Source organism: Pseudopodoces humilis, chromosome 16, assembly GCF_049639895.1.
Source record: "Pseudopodoces humilis isolate 2021_Gansu_Grassland_sample_001 chromosome 16, ASM4963989v1, whole genome shotgun sequence".
NCBI lineage: Eukaryota > Metazoa > Chordata > Aves > Passeriformes > Paridae > Pseudopodoces > Pseudopodoces humilis.
In genome coordinates this window covers 2,155,388-2,178,334 of record NC_142215.1, presented here as the reverse complement: position 1 = coordinate 2,178,334, position 22,947 = coordinate 2,155,388, and the positions used below count along the sequence as shown (strand labels likewise).

At 47.2% G+C, this 22,947-nt stretch overlaps 1 protein-coding gene across 4 annotated transcripts in view; it reads right to left on the bottom strand.

Moving 5' to 3' along the window:
• Window positions 1–1,999: 1,999 nt before the first annotated feature.
• MEGF11 (multiple EGF like domains 11) overlaps window positions 2,000–22,947 on the bottom strand; it is a 192,908-nt gene continuing 171,960 nt past the window's right edge. The window contains exons 20-24 of one of the 4 annotated variants that reach the window (XM_014251212.2): window positions 21,942–22,060; window positions 15,165–15,231; window positions 10,537–10,593; window positions 4,428–4,634; window positions 2,000–4,235 (exon numbers count right to left, since the gene is read on the bottom strand). In XM_014251212.2, the coding sequence (XP_014106687.2) occupies window positions 4,075–4,235; window positions 4,428–4,634; window positions 10,537–10,593; window positions 15,165–15,231; window positions 21,942–22,060 (611 nt within the window). In that variant the 3' untranslated portion in view covers window positions 2,000–4,074. Of the gene's footprint in view, window positions 4,236–4,427; window positions 4,635–5,394; window positions 5,680–10,536; window positions 10,594–15,164; window positions 15,232–21,941; window positions 22,061–22,947 lie in introns of those variants that run through there. The other 3 variants (XM_088063256.1, XM_088063257.1, XM_088063258.1) reach the window with 3 other exon arrangements.

Sequence of the window (22,947 nt, the reverse complement as noted above, 5' to 3'; positions counted from 1 at the left end):
GATTTGACTGAAGGTTTTATCTCTGGGCTTCTTAAGAGGCAGTGAGAAGACACTGAAGTGGAAGTGTCCCTGGAAAAGGAGCTGAAAGGGTTGTGTAGCACAGTTGCCTTCCCTGAGAGAAGCTCTGAGCTTCCTGGGGCTGCTGCAGTTCATGGCCAGTGCACTTTGGCAGCTTCAGGAAGCTTTGAAGCTTAGAAAATTCTGTGGGATCACTCCACTCAAACCTCTGAATAACTTTTACAAACTGTTTTTTTTTTCCCCATGTTGCCACAGGGAAGAAAAGCCGGCGAGAGACAACTCCTGCTTTTTGCAGCTTTGGATCCTGCTGTGGTGTCCTGATGCAGAAGCGCCCAAGAGCACCAACAGGGCAGCACCGGTGGCCCTGGGGATGGCTCTGAGGGTGAGGTGTGAGCCTCACTCATTGCAGGAGCTGTTCTTGCAGCACATTTTCTGCCCATACTGGAGCAGATTTTGGAATCAATCTATTTCTTCTGGCAGCCAAGTTCTAAATTTGTCAGCTGGAAATGCAGGATGCGTTTCACTCTGCTTCCTTTCCTCATTCCTATAAGCAGGTGACTCGACTCTGCTGTCACATCAGTCTGGATTTTGTGTGGTTTTAGGCAAAGCTTCCTCCTGCAGCAGATGGAGTTGCAGTGCAGATGGTGGGAGCACAAACCACTGTGAGAGGCTGAGGACTTCTAAAGCAAAATCCAGTGGGGTCTGTGCAGAAAAGGAATTTCTCACCTAGAAATCCTTTTCCTCCTGTTCTCAGGGTCTGTGCTGTTTGCCTAAGGATTGCAGGGCCCTGGCAGCAGATCCTGGCATGGGCTGGGTGACACTCCTGGGACAGGAAGGTGCTTCCCAAGGTGTTTTGGGAGAGACAATGCAAGTCATTATTCCATCTGAATGCTTTCCAATAGGGGATTGTCCTGTTCAGCTGCTGATTAATCATTCTGTTCCATAATTGGAACTACTTGTGTACTGATGTGTCTCCTCCCTGCTAATGGAGACAGCTGATGGTAACAGACACTGCTTTGGGCTCTGGAAGGAGCTTTCTGAGATTCTGGGAATTCCACATAATGCTTCAAAACAGCCTTTGCCTGCCAAAAGTTTTTGCTGTCATTTACATATTTGAAAGCTCCAACTTTTAACAATTATTCAGTGAGCATCAGTGGTTCCTGTTTTTGATGGGAGTTGAGGTTCTGACTCTTAAGCAGAAAGGACATGGAATTGTTCTGATTTAGACATTTTTATTAAGCTAGAATTACTTATTCTATAAATTCAGACCTGATGAATTTCCAGCCTTAAATAGCTTATCGAGTGTGGCTTGTCAAATAAGAAGATTACACGCTGGGCTTTAGTTAACAAGATTTTTAGAAATACGAAGCACAAATATTGAAAAGCTTCAGCACATAGCAGTGGCTGCGTTGCCTGGGACTCATTAATTCTGCAGGTGTTTCTGCTGCAAATCTGTGATTTATTCATTGGGCTCCCTGGGAGTGCTGGGCTGTCTCATGTCCTGTCCCATCACTGCTGGGTGGCCGTGGGTGCCCAAGTGTCCACCCAAAGGAACCTGCAAGTGGCCCAGGGCAGGGTCACCACACAGGGTGGGTGTGCAGGGGCTCTTCCAGCTGGGATTGTGCATTCCCAGGAGTCTCACTGAGGTCAAACTGCCCAGGAACTGGGGACAAGGGTGTGCACAGCCACTTACCTTTGGTTTGCTCCAACTTGGAATGGCAGCACTGGGTTTTCTGAGCCATCCTGCCAATTCTGTTCCAGCCTGGTGCCTGGGGAGTTTTGGCTGAGGGGAGCAGCCACATCACCTGCAGAGCTTGGATCTGTGCAGGGCTGGAAGTTTTGCTCTGCAAATGAGTACGTTGGAGAACTACACATTGAGAGAAATTCAATTTATTTTGTACAAGGTAAGATACCTTTGCACAGTGAACAAATATATTACAAATCTGTCTTGCCTTAAAAAAGTATTGCCATTTTGGTGCCTGTTTCCTAAGCTAATGCTGATACACAAGAAGGTACTTTTTTTTTGTTGGTTTTGTTGGGTTTTTTCCCTGTTAAGCTCTATGCACATCATTGCACTTGGTTTTGAAATCCTGCTTTGAAAAAAACCAAACCAAACAACAGAGCTCATCTGTGCTCTGGAGTCTCATTGCAAACTACAGCAACACACAAACATGGGTCAGGCCAGCAGCTCGGGCTGCTTGTGCTGGGTGCCAGGGTGGCTTTTAACGAGAGTATTCCTTATCCAACTGCCTTTCTTTTGATATTTTTGAGGTAAGTCTTTCCATTCATGTACGTAAAATATATTCCTACTGGGCCTACAAAAGAATTGTTTTCTTACATCTCAAATAAGGCTTTCCTGGAAAACAAAATTGCTATTGCTGATCAGCCATGGCCCCCATGCACACATGCAGCATTCGGGAAACCTCGTGGGCAGGATCCTGCGGCTCGGACAGTGCCTGCTCCGGGAGCCTGGGGGTGTCCAGGCTCAGCCTGACCACCTGAACAGCCCTGCCTCCAAGGGGAAAGGCTCCCAGGGCTGGAATGCCCAGAGCCCAGGACTGTGATCCCAGGCATGAGGGCTGAGCCCATCTCTGGGGACATGGCTGGGCCCTACCACGGTGCTCCAAGGATCCAGGAGTATTCCCAGGGCTGGGATCCAGCTGCTGCCCCCGAGCTGGAGGGCTCCTCTTGCCAGTCCCTGAGCCCAGCAGGTGACACCCAGGATCGTGCTGTGAGCAAACCCACAGGGCTGGAGTCATCTTCTTCTGCTTCCATCAGACTGGCGAATGTGCAACAGAATATTTTTATATTTAAAAGGCAATCAACTTGCTACTTCCACGTTTGCCTAATAAAATTACATACTTAGAGTCAATACTACTTCATGCTCAAAATCTACAAGGAACTAACGGCAAGTACTCTACTTTCTAGGTCAATAGAGATTATAAATTAAAAAAAAATCATGGTGGCTCAGTCCAAAGTTTTACCATGGGTCAGACCCTTGATAATTACTTCACAAACAGCTGCTGGAAAAGAAAACCCAGTTTCAGCTCCATTTAATGACATTTCAGGTAGAATCATCAACGGATAAAGTTGCACTACATGGTAATGCACATCAGCTTAAGAGGTGTCATCAGTGGCATGCTGACAGTGAATCATGAGGAGATGGTTTGGGAAGATGGGAGAGAGAAGCCGATGTGGCTCAGCTTTGAGAAAGGAAATGAAACCAGGGCTGGTCTGTGCAAACCTGCAGTGTCCCAGGGCAGGAATTGGAGGGGTAGCAGTTTAAACTGACAGATCTGCTGGATTTTAGCTACCAAAAGAGAAGCTGCATAAGGAAAATCAAAGCCTACCTGTGCCAATCAATGTTAAAAGTGTGGTAAGATGGGTGTGAATTCGTTGTGGAAATTCCATTCATTAGCAAAGACCAGGGGACATTTGGAAAGATATTAAAAACTGCACAGAAAGTGTCTGTGTTAACATTCCTCACTTCAAATTCTCTGGTACTGAAAATAGAGATGACAATCTCAATGCTAATTACCAAGCATGATCTGCACAGGTTGCACATGGTGATGGCAGTAAATGAGCTTTCCAGACAGTGAAATGACAAATTTCCCTGCTCTTGTTCAGAAAAATGTCCATTCTCATGACAAAGATGAAAATAAATTCCAGCGTATTCCTAGTCACCTTGTTCCTAACAGTAAGAAGTTTCTTGATGCAGTTGGTAGAAATGTACATCCTGAAGTCCTTCTACTTAGCATGTTTTTGTGGTTTATTTTACAGCAAAGCCAGGGTTAGAACGTGTCACGGGAGTTTTTGCCTGGAGCATGAAGACACCTTCCTGGGGTGATGTGCTCCAGTCGCACGTGAAGGAGGCTCTCGTTAGTTCCAGGTACCCATACAAAAATCTCTTTATAAATAACATCATGCAGCAGCAGTTGGCCCAAGCTGATGTCGTGTTAGGTCCTTGCCAGTCCGCAGGAAAGGAAGGAACGGCTTCTCCTCTGCTTCCTCACAGTCTGTGTTGGCAGCACAGTGCCCAGTGAAGTCCATCCCTCTCTAAGACTGCTTGTCCCAAGAAGGCCCGTGCGTGGGGCTGTGCCGGACGGGGAGCAGGTCGTAGTGACCAGGAATGTGACTGTTCCTAGGCAGGTCATATGGGTTCTGAAGGTAACTGGCACTCCGACTGCGGGCATCCTGGACTATGCTGACAGTGGGCTCTGGGGGAGCAAGGAGAACTGGGTTGTGGTGACCAGCAGCAGTCCCAAAACTCCTGATCCTCATGGGTCCCTTCCAGCTCAGGCCCTCCCCCTGCCACTTCATCCCTGTGCCACGCCAAGCCCAGGATCCTTGTACCAGGATGGGGGAAAACCAGCATCTCCACCACCCCCCCTGTGCCACCCACTGCTTACCAACTTCATAGATGTTTTTATTGGCTGTTGATGAAGTTGGCATTTCGGAATACGGGGACTCCCTGTGACCAGGTGATTTCATTTCCACGTAGCTGCTCTCGGAGTGTTTGCAGGTTAAAATGGGGGGGTCTTTAATGGTGGCGTATGGGTTTTCACTGCTGTTCAGGGAACAAGTGCTGGAGCTGCACACAGATTCTTTCATATAATCTGCAAAACAAGAGCCGAGTGGGTGCGTTAGGGTCATTAGCTTAATTAGGTTAATTACAACTGAGCCTCTGCAGGAAGGCTGGGGGGGACACAAGGGGGCAGAGGATAAGGAAGATCCTTGAAGCCTCCAGCACAGACACCCGGTGCTTGTGCTCTGGATGTTCCAGACCATTGCATCCACCACTCACTAGCAGGAAAGAAATGAAAACCTGCTCAGTACTGAAGGTTTTCCTGTGAAAGGTTCTGGCTGTCATTGACTGCAATATTTAATTTGAGGTGGCAATCCTTTCCTCCCTCCCCCTAATTCCTACGGAGCCGTGTTTATCCTGCTCTGCCTGTCCCGCAGACCCAGGCACGGCCGCAGGCAGCCGGCTCTGCAGGCAGGAGCTGCTGCTGGGACCTGGGGTGCTCAGCCAGCTGCAGGGTGAGTCCCAGGCCTTGGTCACATCCAGTGCCCTGTGCTGGAGTGCACGACATTGCCACAGGCTCAGAACTGCACCAGTGCAGCCTCTGCATGTGCAGCCCCTGCTGGTTTTGGGGTTATCCAGCATCCAACAATTGGGGAATGCTTGGGTTTCCACAGGGGGAACAAGCCTCCATTTGAGCCTCACTTTTGCTCTGCTTTTTTCCCCCTCTTTGCTGTAGACATCTCCTGCTCATCTCCCCTGGGCTGGAGAGGAGCTGATGGAGGCACTACATGGGGAGAACAAAGTTGGCATGAGAGCTGTGACCGCCGGCCTGCCTGGTCCGTGACCTTGGCTGGGATAGGCCAGCCTGCTGCAAGGTACAGTGCCAGTCTTGCTTTAAAAATAAAAAACAATAGAGAATAAATAGGTCTTAACATTGACATTCAAGAACGTGCCATTGCTGTTGTGTGCATCCTGCTGGGCAGTGCCAGTAATTTAGAATTAGAGCGATGCAATGAAAGATGAGGCATTTTCTTGTGCTGGGTTACAGTACAAAGGCAGATCCTGGTATATATGAAATACTCCCGGTGAAATAGGGGGACTTGCAAAATAGCTGCAATCCCAGCTGCCCCCGCTGTCTAGTATGGGAGACAAAAAGAGAAATTCAGGTTAAGAAATAGACAGACAACACGACATCGCTTCTCCGCTCCAAACCTTGGCTCCGAGCCTGCCAGCCCCGTCCTGCTCCCTCACGTGCCAGGTTTGCTCCACTGTGAGTGATTGTCCCTCCTTCAGCTCTGGGCTTGTGTCTGTGTCTGTGTGTCTGTGTGCCTGGCACCCTGGCCTGGTGCCCCTAGTGCTGGGTCAGCCCTGGGGGAGGTGCCAGGTTGTGCTGTGCCACCTGCAGCCAGCTGTTGCCTTTCTGGGCTCTGATTTCAGTGGTACTGAGTCTGGAGAGCCCTCAGCTCCCAGGGTCAGCTCTCTGGGAAGCTCCACTGCACACAAATAGCTGGGACCATCAGGGATGGGGAGGCTGGCAGAGGCCTGGCACCAGTGCAATGTTTATTTCATTAGAAAACTTAGAAACTCCTTGTTTGACATCAGCCTGGGTGAGATGAGCAGTGCCTTTGCTTGCAAGTGAAACACACCTGGTTTGGTACCTAGCAGGAGATGGGAACCAAAGCAACACCAACATTCCCTGGCTGTTGGCTGCAGGGTTTGTCCCTCCAGGGTCACCAACCCCAGCCCAGCACACGTCAGTGGAAAACTGCCCCATCCCATCCTTCTCTGGAGAGATGGAGACCTGTGAGACCAAAGGCTTCTGCACAAGAGTGAGCTCAGTGTTGGCTTTTGCTGTGTATGTGACTGATCCAGGTGCCAGTCTGGGATCTCCTGGCGGTAGAGGTGAGGAAACCACAGACAGACAAATGAAAGCCTCAGCTCCACCTGCCAGCAAGTTACAGCTCCTGGTGGCTACTGCAGGGACATAGAGCTCGTTAGGAGAGCCTGGGCTGCCTTTAATGAGCCGGCTCTGCATTTTGGGGTGAGGGACATGAAGATTATCATAAAATTGCTTCTTTATTTCAAGCAGTGCTGCTGAGTAGATGCTGACAGGGCGAAAGGCAGGATTCCCTCTGTGCCCCAAGAACCCCCTGCAAAGCATTCCCTGTCAGCACCACGGCTGGGAGGGAACAAATCAAACCAGAGCTGGGTGTAGATTCAGGAAATGTTGATTATAAAGGGCTGCTACAGCAAAGAAGAGCAGAGTGAGAATTCCTCCTCCTGCAGAGCTGCAGCTGCAGGTAAATAGCTGTGTGGTTTGTTTATGGAATTGGGCACATTGGAGCTGGCAAAGGCAAAAATCCCAGCACATCAGCTATTTTATTTCATCCAGCTCAGCTACTTTTATCTCTCTAAGCTAAAATTCACCTGTACTGCAGTTAGGGCTGACATTACCTCCCAGGCAGGTGTCCCTCAGCCTTTCCCTTCCCAGGACCAGTTGGAAGAGACCAGTGAATGCCACTCGGGCTGCCCAGACCTGTTTGGCCTCTCCCAGGAATTGCCTTTCCCAGGAGATATTGAGAAACAACAAGCCTGAGAGCCCAGAGAGCCCATTCCTGCTGACGTAAACAGAGCTCTGTGTCTGCCTGGGATCAGACCTTTGCTTTGGACACAATATATTTTATGGAGCACCAGTGGATGTTTGGGATTCTGCGTACATCAGGGAGTCATTAGCCCTCAAGAAACATTATGTGCAAGATCATGGAGGATTTAACTCTAAAGGCTGTAGAAGCAGCTGAGTTACTCTGTTATTAAGGTAATTTGGAGATAATTAAGAAGTCTGGCATCAATTGCCAAATTTTGTTTCATTAATTAATTTAAGCAGAACAGATTTATTTAGAGATTCTCAGCCCATGGTGCTGCAGGCCATGTGTGAGCCCAGGCTGTGCTGCCTCCTCATCCCTCCCTGCCACAGGGTCCAGTTCTCATGGAGGTGGAAGCTCTGCCCTGCAGTGCTGGGACTCACTGGAAGCTCTCAATCAGCTGGACTTCCAGAAAAATATTGGGAATATGCTCTAATTTTGAAGTCCCTGCCTTCCATGTTGCCTGGATACCGATAACCAGACCTTTGGAGGATTTATTTTTGTTAGCAGGGACTGGAAATGTCCCTCCCACAGGCTGGGTTCCTCTCTTGTGCCCTGAATTTCCCCTGGCATCCTGCTGACAAGCCTTGGATCCCACAGCCAAGGTGGAAGTGCTGAGGAGAGGAACTGTACACTGCTGGAAGGTGTTCTCCTGCTATTTAACCCTTGCTGGGATGAAGTGCCTGTGCTGGTTGCTGTCCCTGGCCTGGCCAGCCTTGGCTGCTGCAGGGACAGTGACACAGTGAGGGCCCATTGCTGCCTCTCAGAGAGGCACAGGAGTAGGGTCACATCCTGAACAGCAGCCAGGTGAACCACTCTGAGCCCAGCCCTGCATCCCTGGGGTCAGTGCTTCTCTCTGCTGGGATTTTCCTGGCTCCTGGCTGTGCTTTTCCTTAAAATGGTCGTGCCTGAGGTCACATCATTCCATCAGTGCAGCGGTATCCATTTAAAAAAAAACCCAAACCTCTAAAAACCAAAGGACTTAGCTGAAATGAAAAGCTCAGGAATGGTATCACTGAGCACCTTGCTCAGGAAAGAAACTGCTCAGAATCTTTCTCTGAAAACCCTGGTGCCTGTTGAGCCGCTGTCACCAAGTGCCAGCAGGGCCCTGTGACAGCCAGCCCCTCTCTGCTGCTTGCAGACCCTGGGCTGGACACCTGGCAATCCCAGATCTCTGTACCTGACCCCTGGGGCTCCACAGCATCTCCACCACACCCCTGGTGCCAGGCTGCACAGGGGACACCCCTCTGCTGGTGCCCTGCTCTGGGCTCCTCAGAGAACTGGGGAAGCAGGAGGTGGCCCAGGTTCACCACAGCCTGGCCTCAGCCTCAAGCCCCCTGTGCCCCCTCCCTGCAAGGCTCTGCCTGATCCAGGGGTACCAGAGACCATTTCCAACTGCAGGACAGGCTGTCCCCAGTTAGAGCACACTGGTGGGAAAAGACAGGGTTTTAAAGTGGATGAAAGTAGATACAAACCAGGCATCCGCCTGCCAAGTCTTTTTGCTGACATAATCCAATTGTTTGGGACTGGGAGTTTCTTCCTCTCTGTTTTCTGAGGAATGTGGTGAGTCAGGGTCTGGCAGGGCAAGGAGAGCTCACCCTGAGCATTGGGCACATTCCCAGCTCCTCCTGGGAGGAGACTCCCCTGGGCCTGGGGGTGACCACGCTGCCACAGAGCCCTGGGGTTGCCTGAGTGCAGGAATTGACCTTCAGAGGGGCCTTGGGAACCTTCAGCCGACCAAGGACAGCTGTTTCTGTGAGCCCTCAGCTCCTAAGTGCCTGCAGGTGAGCTCCCAAACAGACCTGGGAAGCCTGGTGTGTCCCCATGTCCCAACACCCTGCCGGCCCTGCCTGGCTGAGGCAGCTGAGCAGCCACAGGGAATTCCAGCTGTGGCTTCTGAGCCTGATTTTTCAATTTATGAAGAGATAAACATGTAAAGGAAATTGTTCAGATCCTAAAAAATTAAACAAAATATGTAGCAGCTGAAAATGCATTTCACAATTTGCTGTCACAGTGATTCTTTTTCTCTGCCCCCACTGGTCTCCCTCTGTGTGACTGGGCCTGTGGATGAGTTCCTGCTGCATGTGCTTAGGGCACCTTTAAACTTTGTGAACACAGTAATTTAGTTTAAACTAATGAAGTTAATAGCTCCATGTAAAGATAACAACTAGCTCTATTAGAGTAAGATTTTTCTTTTGAAAAAAGGAATCATTGAAGTAGCTGAAACCAGTGGATTGAGTGTTTTGTATGTCATAAATCATATATATCATATACATATATAATCCAATTGATATTTTTACTTCAGCTTTATCAACAAAGAGTTGGTCACAGATCCTTGGTTTCCTTTGGTGATTCTGTGTGGTAAGGTGATGTTCTAGCAAATATTGCATCCCTGTATTTTGAAAACAGCACCTACGAAGTGAATATTGATCTCTAGGCCTGGCTATAAGCTGGTGAATGCTTTTTATGCGGAATACTTTCGATATTCCTCGTTAGCTGAGACAAGGGTGTGGCTCTGGAGGCCTCAGCCATGGCAGGGCATGGCAGCAGCAGCAGCAGCAGCCCGAGAGCATCGCACCCAGAGGCTGTGTGGTGTTTCCCCCCTCACATTCCCAGGTGTAAGAGCCTCGGATTCAGATAAAGGACCTCAGCCTGGAAACCTTCTATTCCCCAGGAGACAGATTCTTTGCTCCATCTTCTGGAGCACAAGCTCAGTGTGCTAAACCCCAGGCCAATCTGCCAGGAGCTGTGGGAACCTCTGTGCCCAGTGTTCCCTTGGTCCAGACTGGAATATTTAGAATGTAATCGTGGAGGAAAAGTGAAATGTAAAACCTCTGGGCCCTGTGCTCGTGACTTCTCTGAGATCCTGGTGTAGACCTGCCCTGGAGTCAGTGCCCACAACTGCTGGTGCCAGTGTGAGGGGACCTCAACCCCAGGGAGGGCTCTTCCCCAGCTCTGCTCTAAATCCCCCTCAGCAAAGGGCACGAGCAGGGGCACTTTCTTTCCTAGGGGCTCTCTTTAAGCTCAGCATGGCCAGGAGCCAGGAGCAGGGACACACAGCACTCTGCAGCTCCCCCAGAGCCCTTGGCCGTGGGTCCTACCTGAGTGTGCCCTGGGCAGCTCCAGCTGCCCCTCCTGCCCTGCGCTGAGCCCTCCCTTTCGCCCTGTGGCTCTGGGAAGCTTTGCATCCATAATTCATGGCCCAGGAGTGCTGGGAGCCAGGCAGGCAGCTCGTGTGGGTGGTGGCTCTGTCCCTCCCTGCCTGCGCCGCCTCTGCCGGGCTCCTATCTCACCTCTTCTAGGACACCCTCCTCACACCTGGGCAGGGTTCTGCAGCTCTGGATACCATACCTTTGAAGCTTTTTTCCATTATGTATGTGTTCTGACGTCTATCCATCCCACAAGCACCTGCATAAAAATGATATATAATGGAAAACAAATAAATATTTATGTAAATTGGATTGCTTTGACTACTGAGCAGAATATATTCTTCCATCTAAATTGTACATCAAGGCCCTCATTTAGGGAGGCTCTTAAGCACATCCTCAGCTGTAAGCACACACTCAGCTCCAGCAGGGAGTCTGCATGCCTGGAACTATTCATGTGCTTAAGAGTTTCCCTGGAAGGGAGAGCTCTCTGCAGCAGGGTTACTGAGAACTGCCATCCATCAGGAGATCAGGATAAAAACCATCTGCTGAGACATTCATTACTGGAACGGTGTGAAAGGAGCCTAAAACCTGCCCTTTCAAATCAGAGTCTGCAGGTTGCGGTGCAGCACTCTGTGGCTAATTTTAGGCTTTGTTTTGTTTGTGGAGAGTGTGTTATTTTAACTCACAGCCTTAGACTCTAAGGTGTGTACAATCTTCTTAAATTACCTACTATCACTTTGCTCATGAATTTGCACGGTTCAGATGTTACAACAGTCCCTAAGTGACTGTGTGCTCTGCTCAGGAGCAGAGCTGACAGCAAACAATTCTGCCTCGTGCAGCTCCAGAGGAACTTGCTGTTCCTCACAGAAGCTGAGACAGGAGGGAATGGGGACCTTTTCCATTTTTACTCTTGCAAATTGCCCTAGATATCAATCAAAAGGAAAATCTAATGTAAGCCTTTAAATCTTTTTAGCTATAGAGTCTGGTATTTCCTATTGACTGGGACAATCAATACAAATTTAGTTAGTGAGAAATGTCCTTGTGGCTTATGGGATTCCCAGTCAAGTAACTCAGTTACACTGGGAAAAGAGCCTCACAAACAGCATGTCCCAGAGGTGTCCCAGCTATTTGTCCTTGTGTGTCCTCAGGTCTCTGCAGAAAAGTTGTCATGGCCATGGGCAATGCTGTACCAGCCCCTTTTTCATGACAATTCATTTTTTTTTTGCTAAATAAGGGAAATGGCTAAACCAGACAATAAATGGGTTTTCTGGCACATCAGAAACAAACCAACCCTTTGCTGTGGTTGTCAGTGCCCATCCCTGAGCACAGGAAAGGGACTGGTGGCACCTGCCTGGCTCTCTGTGATGGGGCCCTTCTGGCCACCAGTGAACCCCGTCCATTCGAGCACCTTCTGCTTTATTTTGCATCACGAGCCAATTCCCAGACTCACCCTGCTGCAGAGGGCAGGGCAGACAGAGGTTTGGGCAGCTCTGTCCCAGAGCAGGATGAGCTCTGTGCTCTTCCCCTGCTGTGTTCTGCTCGGGCAGAGTCGGAGTGAGGAGCATGGAGCAAATTCATGTCTTGGCCCATAGCCACAGGCCTGGGGCTCCCCAGGGCCATCCCTGGGGATCACACGTCCTCCTCCTGCCAGGGCTGAGCAGATCTCCCAGGGCAGCAGTGTCCAAGCAGCATTTGGGGCTCACCCCACGGAGCAAGGCTGGGAGGGGCAGCTGGGAGCTCCCAGCTGGGGTCCCCAGGAGAGGCAGTGGCAGGGAACAAAGGGGACCCAGGGGGGGTGCACTGCCCTTGGGAGGGCCACACAACCCCACAAAGCCCTTCCCACCCAAAATCCCCTGTAATACTGCCTTTAGTTTTCTATCTGGTATAATACTGTGGGTTCATGACCCATTTTTTTTGTATTCACTGAGTTCCTCAGGAGGTAAAATGAATAATGGATAAATTATTTTTTAAACTGCAAAAGTAGTTAGTGTGGGAAAGTCCTAAACAGGCTGGGGATCTGGCATTTTAGGAAAATCCAGGTTTAAGTTTGAAGCTAAATTATCTGCTGGGGTGAAATCAGAGTCTCAGCTGGAAATAGTTTTCCACGTCTTTTGGCTTTGAGAAAAGTGAAGTCAGCTGTGGATCAAACTTATAGCCTTTGGTTCTCTGGAATAAATGGAGCTTTGAGTCACTCATGATGTGCTGCAAATCCCATTTTAGTGTCTGCATCCAGGACTGCTGTCAAAAAACCATCACTGATAAACCCAGCTGTGCCTGCAGACACTGTGGCCAATGCTCCAGATAATGAGACAAGAACCTTTCCTGAGCTCAGGTCAGTGGTTTGGGAGTTTCTGACCTGCTTGGGAGGAGAGCTGGAAGCTGGGATCTGCCACTGCCCAGTGCAGACTGGACTAGAGCAAGAGGGATTACTCATAGGGCAAACATTTCCAGTTCTGCAACATGAGACAGAGTAAATGAGACAAGCTATTCCCTGAAACAAGGACCAGGCTGCCTTGGGCAGGCAGTGACACACAGGAAGGTGACAAAGCCGCCTCTTCTCGGCAACAGAGTCCCCAAACTGATGTCTCAAGCCCACATCCATGGGAATTACTCCCCAGACTCCACTGAACACAATCAGCTCTCTGAAAACCTGGAATTTGAAGCTCACAAACAAATGTGCAGCAGTAAAAGTACAGGCTTTGTTCTTGCATTTCCCACTTGGAAAGAATATGAACCTGGCAAACCAAGTCCTGCAAAACAGGTAAAACACCTGCAGTCTGGTGAGATCCACTGCAATTCAGAAAATCCTTATCACTGCAGGTTTTAGGAGATGAGTGTTCAGGTTAATTTTGGTGTGGATATTCTTACAATTTCCTTTTCCCAGCTGTAATTAATTTTTAGGACACCTGCAGTTTCTAACAGGGCTGTAGACATTTCTGGGAGCCTGGTGGTCCTCATCTGCTGGATCCCATCCTTTGGGATCACCAGAGGAGGCTGAGGAATCAGAGGAGAGTTTCCATCCATTCCAAATTTCTCTGCCATTTCTCTTCCATTTCCCTCTCTCTTCTTGGCTCACTCTCACATCTGCTCTCTGTGACAATTCATGGGGTCACAGCAGAGGAGCTGGGCAGTTGTCCACTGCTATTTTTAACTTTTTAACTGAATCCAGCCCTGCCCAAGGCTTGGCTGCTCTTCCAACACATGATTTGGAGTGTCTATGTTATGAAACTACAGCTGATCATGGGATCAGAAGGTGGAACATGTTTTTAACTGTGGTACTTCCATGCTCAATGAAGTTTGAAAGTCAAGATTCCCTGTGTGACCTTATTAGACTTTTATTTTATGTTTATAATTAGAAATTGAAGATTGTAACTCTCTTCTGAAATTTTCATGAGAGGAACCTGCAGCTTTTATTGCACAACAGTAACACCAAGAAGTGAAAACTTCTTATTTTCATGTAAAAACTGCCTTGATCTGAGCAAGGACTCAACATTATGAAAGTTAGCAGAAGCAGGCATTAGTTCTGGTACTGAAAAGAAAGGAAAAAAAAATCTAATTTTCATCAATTAGTTTGAAAAAAGAAAGAAAAAGGTATCTTGGATGCAAAATGCTATGAGAAAAAACCAAAGTGTTTTGCTGGAGGCCCCTTAGCTAAAGTATTTATCACTTCTAGATCATTCTTGCTGCAGAGGCATTTAGCATCGTTTCTGCTGGTAAAATAAAATGCATGAATGCAGAACAGAGGTGGCACATGGGGAGCTGAGGACAGCACAAGTTCAACACAAATAAAGCAAAGAGTGTGCAAAAAAAGCAGCAAAATGGTAAAAGGAAAATTAACGTGGTTTGAGAAGCACCTGGAAACCCTCACACACAGCCCCCTCCATGTCACATACAGAGAAGCACAACAGTGGTTCTGCAGCTTATTCCACAGAAAACATTGATGGTTTTAAGGATGAAAAGATTTTGCACTGAAGCTTGACAGGTTTGTGATTTTCCTGATGCAGGGAAGAGTTCTCTTTGGGGCAGTGGCAGGATGTGATGCCTGGTGCTGCCCTATGTTCATTCCTTTGCCATGGGAGCTGTGAGATAGTTGATTTTAACAATCCCAAAATACCCCCCCTAATGCTGCACTTTCCCTCCTCCTGCACATTTTCAGTGAGTTGTTACTAATCCCAGAAAGGAAAGGGCAAATGCTTTTGGCCACTGAGGAGCCAAACTCCGAGTGCTCAGATAGGAAAACAAATAGCATCCAAAGCACTAAATCTGGGCAGGATTTGATCTAAGAGCTGCTAAAAACCCTGTTAAAACTCAAGCCAGGGAGAATAAACTCGGAGCAGGCAATTAAACTTCACTCTTGGCTTGGTTGCACTGGCTGGTGGTTCAGAATTGCCACGGAATGATTTACTGGGAGATAATGGAGCATTGCACACCCCAGCTCCCACAGAGGCTCCACACCTTCACCAAGATGCCAGTATTTAGTGCTAAGCTTTATTAAGCATGAAAGAAGAAAAAAAAAAAAAGCCAAATTTGAATTTTTAATGTCCTGAGTTAGTCCTTAAAAAAACATTTATAGAGTAGATGATAGTGATTCAACAGAGCAACGTTGGATGGGAGACTAAAATGAATATTGACTTTGCTTTCCCAGTCTGTGGTTTGTGGTAAAGGAAACAATTTTTAATTCTCCATCTTTCACTACTGGCAATTCTGATTGCGAAATAAAGATAACACCAATATTCCTCATTATTGTTAATGCCTTTATGAAAGGCTGATTTGGATTTGGAATTGCTCTAAAGTCTACCAAAGTGATTAAAGTGTTTAAAAATTACTGACCTAGTTCATTCAGATAGCTGTAGGGTCTCCAGTCTGCAGTTTCTCTGTCAAGGATTTTGTTACTGAGCTGTTCAAAAAGTATGATAATGGGTTAATGCTGGAAGAGACAGACAGTTCCCACCCCAGACTACAGCCCAAGGATGTCAGGAATAAAAATGGGAGGTGATTCCTGCCTTGGCCTCACCATCTCAGCCCTTTATCTGTGTGAGTTGGACAGCTGTTCACTAGCATTAGGGAAAATCACAAAGGAAAGTCACTTCACCAAGCCATGAGCACAAACATGCTGGAAAACACAGGATTTCCTTCAGAACCACAACTCAGATGCCTGTGGACATGGGGTGACGCTCTAAAATAACCCATGGAGATGGATGGATCAAACCCCCAGACCAGCATGCACAGAGGGGCTGCCTGGAGCTCCGGGATCTGAGACAGCTGTGGGTGCACTCACAGGAGAGGCAGGGGGACACCAGTTCTCTCAGTTCAAGGAAAATAACTTTGGCAATGATGGAGCACAAAGGGCTCCACAGATGAGTGGTCACCAGCTGAATCCTGCAGGGGAGGTCTGGGAATCGCTGTAGGTGCTGAAAGTGCTGAGTTTTCCTCCTCACATTATTCCCTTGAAAGCCACACCTGCTGGAATACAGCTGCTCCTGAGGAAGTGTCAATTCAAGAGCAAATCCCAGCCTTGTTTCTGGAAAGTTATGAAGCCATCACTGCCCTCCTGTGTCAGCTTCCAGACTGGGAAGCCTCCTGCTGTGTTCGCAAGCACTCAGCTCTGCTATTTTGCTGCATTTACAAGAAAATGCTTAACAAAAAGGGGGTTAAAATTGAAAGAGTATTCAAAATTACCACAACATTTCCTTTCTCCTGATCTATCATTCCTTTTTGCTTAGCTTTCTTAATAGGTTTTTAGACCTGGAACAAAACCCCCCACTGATGTACTGAAGCCTATTGGGATATTAAATCCCAGCTGGGGCCCAGCACCTACAGCCACATTCCAAAGGCATTTTCACCCCTCCACAGTCCTTTCCAACAGCTCTCAGTGCTGCTGCCTCCCCACCTTGGGGTACAGCATCTCTGTGCTGTCCCTGTGCCCGCAGTGCTCCCACTGTCCCCGGGCACTGAGGAAGCTCTGCAGGAAGCCTGGAGAGCCCAGGAGTCATTTCTTCATCATCCAGCAGCTCCCTGTGCTTCCCCAAACTGGGAATGGAAACAGAGAGAGCAGAGGCAGGGATGGATGGATGGATGGATATGGATGGATGGATGGATGATGGATGGATGATGGATAATGGATGGATGGATGATGGATGGATGGATGATGGATGGATGGATGATGGATGGATGATGGATGGATGGATGGATGGATGATGGATGGATGGATGGATGATGGATGGATGGATGATGGATGGATGATGGATGGATGGATGATGGATGATGGATGGATGGATGGATGATGGATGGATGGATGATGGATGGATGATGGATGGATGGATGATGGATGGATGGATGGATGGATGGATGGATGGATGGATGGATGGATGATGGATGATGGATGGATGATGGATGGATGATGGATGATGGATGGATGGATGGATGGATGGATGATGGATGGATGGATGATGGATGGATGATGGATGGATGGATGGATGGATGGATGGATGGATGATGGATGGATGGATGGATGGATGGATGGATGGATGGATGGATGATGGATGGATGGATGGATGGATGGATGATGGATGGATGGATGGATGATGGATGGATGATGGATGATGGATGGATGATGGATGATGGATGGATGATGGATGATGGATGGATGATGGATAATGGATGGATGGATGATGGATGGATGGATGATGGATGGATGGATGATGGATGGATGGATGATGGATGGATGATGGATGGATGATGGATGGATGGATGATGGATGGATGGATGATGGATGGATGGATGATGGATGATGGATGGATGATGGATAATGGATGGATGGATGATGGATGGATGGATGATGGATGATGGATGGATGATGGATGGATGATGGATGATGCATGGATGGATGATGGATGGATGGACGGACGGACGGATGGATGGATGGATAGATGGGGCAGTTGGACAGTCCAGCAGTGGCAGGGGGATGAGGAGCAGATGCATTTGGAATGTGGTCACTGGGAGGAATTCAGCCCTTGGCACCATCAGTTCACCTCAGCAGAGTCCACAGCTTCATTCTTCTCTTCAAAACTTGCAGTCAGAACACAAATGCTGATTTTTCAACCCAGCTGTACCATTTAGAGCACATTTATTAAAGTCTTGGGATTTCTATTAAAAGCTGTGGGTTTGCAGGATTTATAAATCAGCTCACAAACCTAAAGTTTGGCATGAAGAGCTACAGGCTAGAATTGATTTTTTTAATGAAATGATTTGGGGACATTTCTAAGTTTTTCTGAATGCAGTTTTTTCTAAATGTGATTATAGCTGTCTCTTTGTGCTACTATAATTTCTTAGCACTATAATTTGTTAACTTTTTTTTTTTTTTTAAGATAGAAAATACTTCAATTTTTACTGTGAAGCAAAACTGCTTTTCTGGAGGAAGAAATCCTTCATAGTAAATTTATCCATTAAAATTCCAGGCTGGTAATTTTAGCAATTTGGTTAAAACTACCTCATATCTGGCAACTTTTCCTTTAAGATCAACACGATACCAGGCTGAGTAAAGCAAAGTCATTATCTGCCTGTCTGAAATAGCTGGATAGATAACAGTGGCCACTTGATCACCACCAGCCATTTGTCAATGTCCAGGTTTTTAAGTCCATGGTGATTAGGCAAAGAAGTGCTGGCTGGAATTCCATCATACCTTTATCCTCCAGGAGAGCAATCAATAATTTGACATTTATTTCCCTAACTACTGACTTCAGATCTCCCTGGTTCAAGCTTGTGCTGCTCAGCTTTAGGTGCCCATCCTGAACGTTCTGCAGTCATTCTGTATTTGCAGTCCTCCTTTTCCTTTTTTAAGGAAGTTTTAGTCAAAGGTACTTAAATGCTGCTTTCTGTAATTCCTTTTTATTAGCTGGTGACATCCAGTCAGACCATTTCCAGTGACCTCTGTTTTGCAGTTTCTAATTTTATGTGAAGTCTTTGGTAGAATTTAGAACTTCCTTTAATAGATGTGAAACTGCTGGCTTTAAAAATTCAGCACATCTAATAGCAATTGATTTTTATGATGTCTGTAGAAACCAACACCTGGACTTTTGCTGCAATGCTGGAAGGGAATGAGGGTGGAATTATGAGCTTTGCAAAAGCTCAAGGTGAGAATCCTCCATTTGCTTGTGTCCAGTGCAGCAGCCTCATCCTTCACACAAAGGATTCTTCACAAACTTTGCATCACTTGGTAAAAGTGAGATTTGTTTTTATTTTGTGCACAATTCAAAAACTCAGCCACAAAGCTGGCAGTGAAGCCCTGAGAGTGGTTCTGTGAGTGGTCCTGCCAAACACCCTCTGATCAAAACAGGTCCTCAACATCTGAAATCTGCTCTGTGGCTCAGCAGTGAGAGCTCTGATGTGAAGACACAGATATGGAGGTATGTAATCTCTATTTTTCTACTTTGGAAATTTTTGGTGTAGTAATTCTGTGGCAAAAGTTCACCTGAGTTCATGTCTGATACTCCTCAGTAACTTGCAGCATCATTACTGGTTGGTGCTGCCCATGTCATGAGAAAAAAGGCCAAACCTACTTGCAGGAGCTCATAAGAAAAGGTCAAGGTTTGGCTTCACTTAAACTCACAGTAAAATATCTCTTGACTCCAATGGTTCCAGCATTTCCCCGGAGCTGCCTTGCCAAGCTCTGTCCCGTGGGAAGAGCAGTTACTTGTGGCAAAGTGCTGGGAGTTAAAAGCCTGCACTGAGATGCTGGAGTCTCCTCCTGACCCTCAGAGCCCAGATCTGTTCTTGGGGACCTTGCAGAGAGATGAAGCTCAGCCCTACAAGCTCCTGGGACAGGACTGGAAGGGCCTGGACCCCACAGTCTGTGTCCAGCTGCCTTTTACTGCAAACACCCAGACACATAAACCTTCAGAGAAAAGATCAAGCTCCATTTTAACAGTAATCAGATTTCTTTGTCCCATTAGTCCTCCTAGGAAGCTATTCCAAAATCTCACTGATCTGATGGTAGAAATCTAATTTCCAGCTTCGATGCATTCATGGCCAGTTCATCCTCATTTGTTCTCGAGCCAGCTCTGTCATCTCACTTAAATAGCTCTCCTCCCTCCTCGTGTTTACTTTGCTGTATTTATAGATGGCAATCATGCTCCCCCTCAGCATTCATTTGCTCAGATAAAAGCAGCCAAGCCTTTTTCCAGTCTTTTCTCATAGGCTCCCCCTTATCCTCCCACTTGTTTTCCTCCTGCCTGTGTTCCAGTCTGTGCTCCACTGGCACAACCACCCAGCCCCGAACACCAGGGAGGGTTTCATGTCTCCACTGGTGCTGTGTCTCAGCAGCTTCAGTGGTTCACCTTCAGGACCTGAGCAGTGGCCAAATGTCTGTCTGGCAGAGTGGGAATGAGGAGGTGAGATCCTTCCCCCTGCTGAAGCCTGGCCCTGCTCCCATCCTGTGCACACAGACCCACATCACAAACTGTCCCCAGTGCAGTGCTGGGCCCTTCAGGTCCTGCTAAAGCCTCACCCACCTCCTTCCCTCCGGAGGTGCCACCCCGGGAGCTGCAGCAGGGTCACACAGCGCTGGGAGCCCCCAGCCAGGGATCCTGGAGATGGGAGGGGGATGGAGAGGAGAGCAGGAAGGAAATAGGAATTATGTGTAGAGTTGGGGGAGAAAAGAGAATAGGAAAAGGAACATGAGAAATAAAAAAGAAAATAGAGTGAGGAGATCACCAAGAAGGGAGGGGAGAAAAGGCAAAAGACACAGAAAGAAAGGAGAGAAGGGCAGGGAAGCACAGGAGAGAAAACTCTCCTAAACCCTCCTCAAACTGGAGCAGGGCTTGCAGCTGTCCTGCCTTTGTGCTTTGCCCAGGCTCTGAGAGAGGAATGGCTCCAGCCCAGCACCTCCAGACCTGATCTGTTGGAGCAAAGGGAGGGTAAAACATCCTGGGCTCTGGCTCAGCACTTCAGACATTCCTCTGCCATTTTTTTTCCATTTTGCATCTGTGCTGGTTCCTTTGTGACCCCAGCTGGCACTATAAAGAAATGAATCCTCCAAGTACAACTTGTGCACATTTCTCTTCAGAAAGTGAGAATGGCACCAGGCAAACTGATTTGGAAATGAACTCGTTAAGGCAGCTATTAGGGCTTTATATGCTCCTTTGTCTTACTTGGCTGCAGAGCTGCAGACAGACAAAGTGTATTTTTGGCCATCCTCAGCTATTCAGCACTGCAAAGCGTTCTCATTAATAAGTGAGATGGTGGGAGATCTAAAGGAAATATCAGACCATATATTTTGATAAATACCCTGCAAATATCAGTTCTATTGGTCTTTCAGTGATTATCAGGACAACCTGACTGACTACATTGGCCAGAGCTGCAGCAGGGAGAGCAGCTTCCAGGAGAGTCCCAAAGCACCACTTGGGGATTAAACCTTTCCAGCAGCTTAATTTTTGAAGTAGTTCCGTGAGAAGATGGCACTGTAGGCTGGGAATCCAGTATAGGTGCTGGCTTTGACCTTTTCTGAATTCATCTAAATTTCTGCAAAAGGATTAGTGGTCCAGATGGACACTCATCCTAAATTTGACATTATGAGCGTTTGCACTTTCATTTTGGGGAGCAAAAATTCATGATGCAAGAGGACCATCTACATCAAAAAACATATTTGCACATCTGTCTAAACATTTCTCTGAGAAATCTCTGGTGCCAGCCTTTTTATTACATTTTAATGAGATTTTCTTTTAACAACCAAGAAATTACTTACAGGAGCATATGTAGAGATATTTTAGCCTGTCTTATACAATACTGTCTTTTTTGCATTAATCTTGTTCGTATGGCATTCCAGTGAATAGTCACATTTGGATTAAGGTGACACAGCCTGAAATACCATCATTTTTAAAGCTGACAACTGTGATGAAATCAACTGCTTTTCCTTTTTCCCCTGCTCCCTCTGCTTTGCCCCACCTGGGCTTTTTAAAGCTCCAAAGGAGGAGCTGTTTTACCGTTTGCCATATCTAAATTTACTGCTGAAGTGCTGAATTGAGTCACAGTGTTGTTCATGAATGGTCTGAGGGAATCATTTACAACAAATGATAAGGAAGGTGATCCTGGTTGTTCCAGTGATAGGGTTGGAATAGCTCTGCTGGAGAGCCAGGAGTGACAGCAGAGCTCCCAGAATGTCCCTGGACGAGTCAGGACAGTCCCAAAAGCACCCCAGGTACCTTCTTGCATCCTTCTGCTTGTGTGTGTCAGCAGGGAATTTGTGTGTCTGATGTGGGAAACAATGAAACAGCAAAGTGAGATTGCTGATTAATGCTTCATTGATTTACTGGTGTTGTGTTAATGGATAATTATATTTATTGAGTTATTTATCTCTTCTGAGAAGCAAACATAGCTCAGAGTTGCTAAGACACCAAGTCCTGCTGACCCAGAGAGGAATCCAGTTCCCATTCCCAGAGCTTGGGAAGATACAGGGAGGGGAAAGCCAACCTTTCAGTGTCTGGGATGTCAGGAATGCTTCCCTGGAGTTTGAAATAATGCTGGCAGTCAACAGGGCCCGAGAGACATTGCTCTGGTTGATTTCCTTGAACTGATAAGAACATTGCTACAGTGGGGTGGGGTAATATCTACCTTACAGGAGCTGTTTCCATCCAGATTACTGGGAAAGAAGCGTGAAGTCACCCCACATGAGAGAGTGTGGTAGCTTGGATTGGAAAAACAATGAACACTGCTGCTACCTTGGGATATATCTGGGAAGAAAACAAGTCATCACAAAATACTTTGGAGCCACAACAGTTCTTAAGAAGCTGAAAACATCGTAGAGACAATCTAGTTTAGAAATCTTTGTTGGAGTACTGAGTGTTCTAAAACATTTGCAGATGCAATCTATCCTGCATTATGGTGTGAAGCTCTTGACTATTAGCATTAAATATAAGAGAAAAAAAGCAAAATATTTAAATAATACAGTGTTATCTTCTTGAAGATGTTAAAGTAATTCCTGACAGTCCAGCTGCTTTACAGGTGAGGGGAGGGAGCCAAGACTCAGGAAATGCATGGGCTGCAACTCAGCTGTCCCCTTAGTTTCACCTATGGAATTGCCCCTGGGCAGTCTTGAGGTTGAAACAAATGAAACCTTTTTGTTACAAAACCAGGAGTAATGTTAGAAATCAAGGTGCTATAACTGTACCAAGGAGTCCAGAACATTTAGTAAAATGTAAAAACCAGAGTTTTGCATTGTGTGCAAAGGCTTTTTAAAAACCAGAGCCGGAACCCTGAGAGGCAAACCCGGGCAGTTCCATTGTATGCTCAGAGACATTTTATCTATTTCCTCAATTTAAGTTATAAACACATCTACCAAGCAGAATAATTTACCAAGAAAGGCATCATATTTATCCTGGCAGTTCTAATGAAAACATCAATCCCAATCTGGTTCCAGCTGCATAACAAATGGATACATATTTCAAAGTACCATCAGGAGAAGGGATGGAAAATTTCAACTGGAGCAGCATCATTTAAACAACGAGGCCCTGTAAGGAGCAAATGGATGGGATTTAATAAAGCATGGGCTCAAACTGCAGGCAGAGAGGTTGGTTGTGGGGAACACCTTCATGTCAAAGGGTAATGAAGGGTTGGGGTG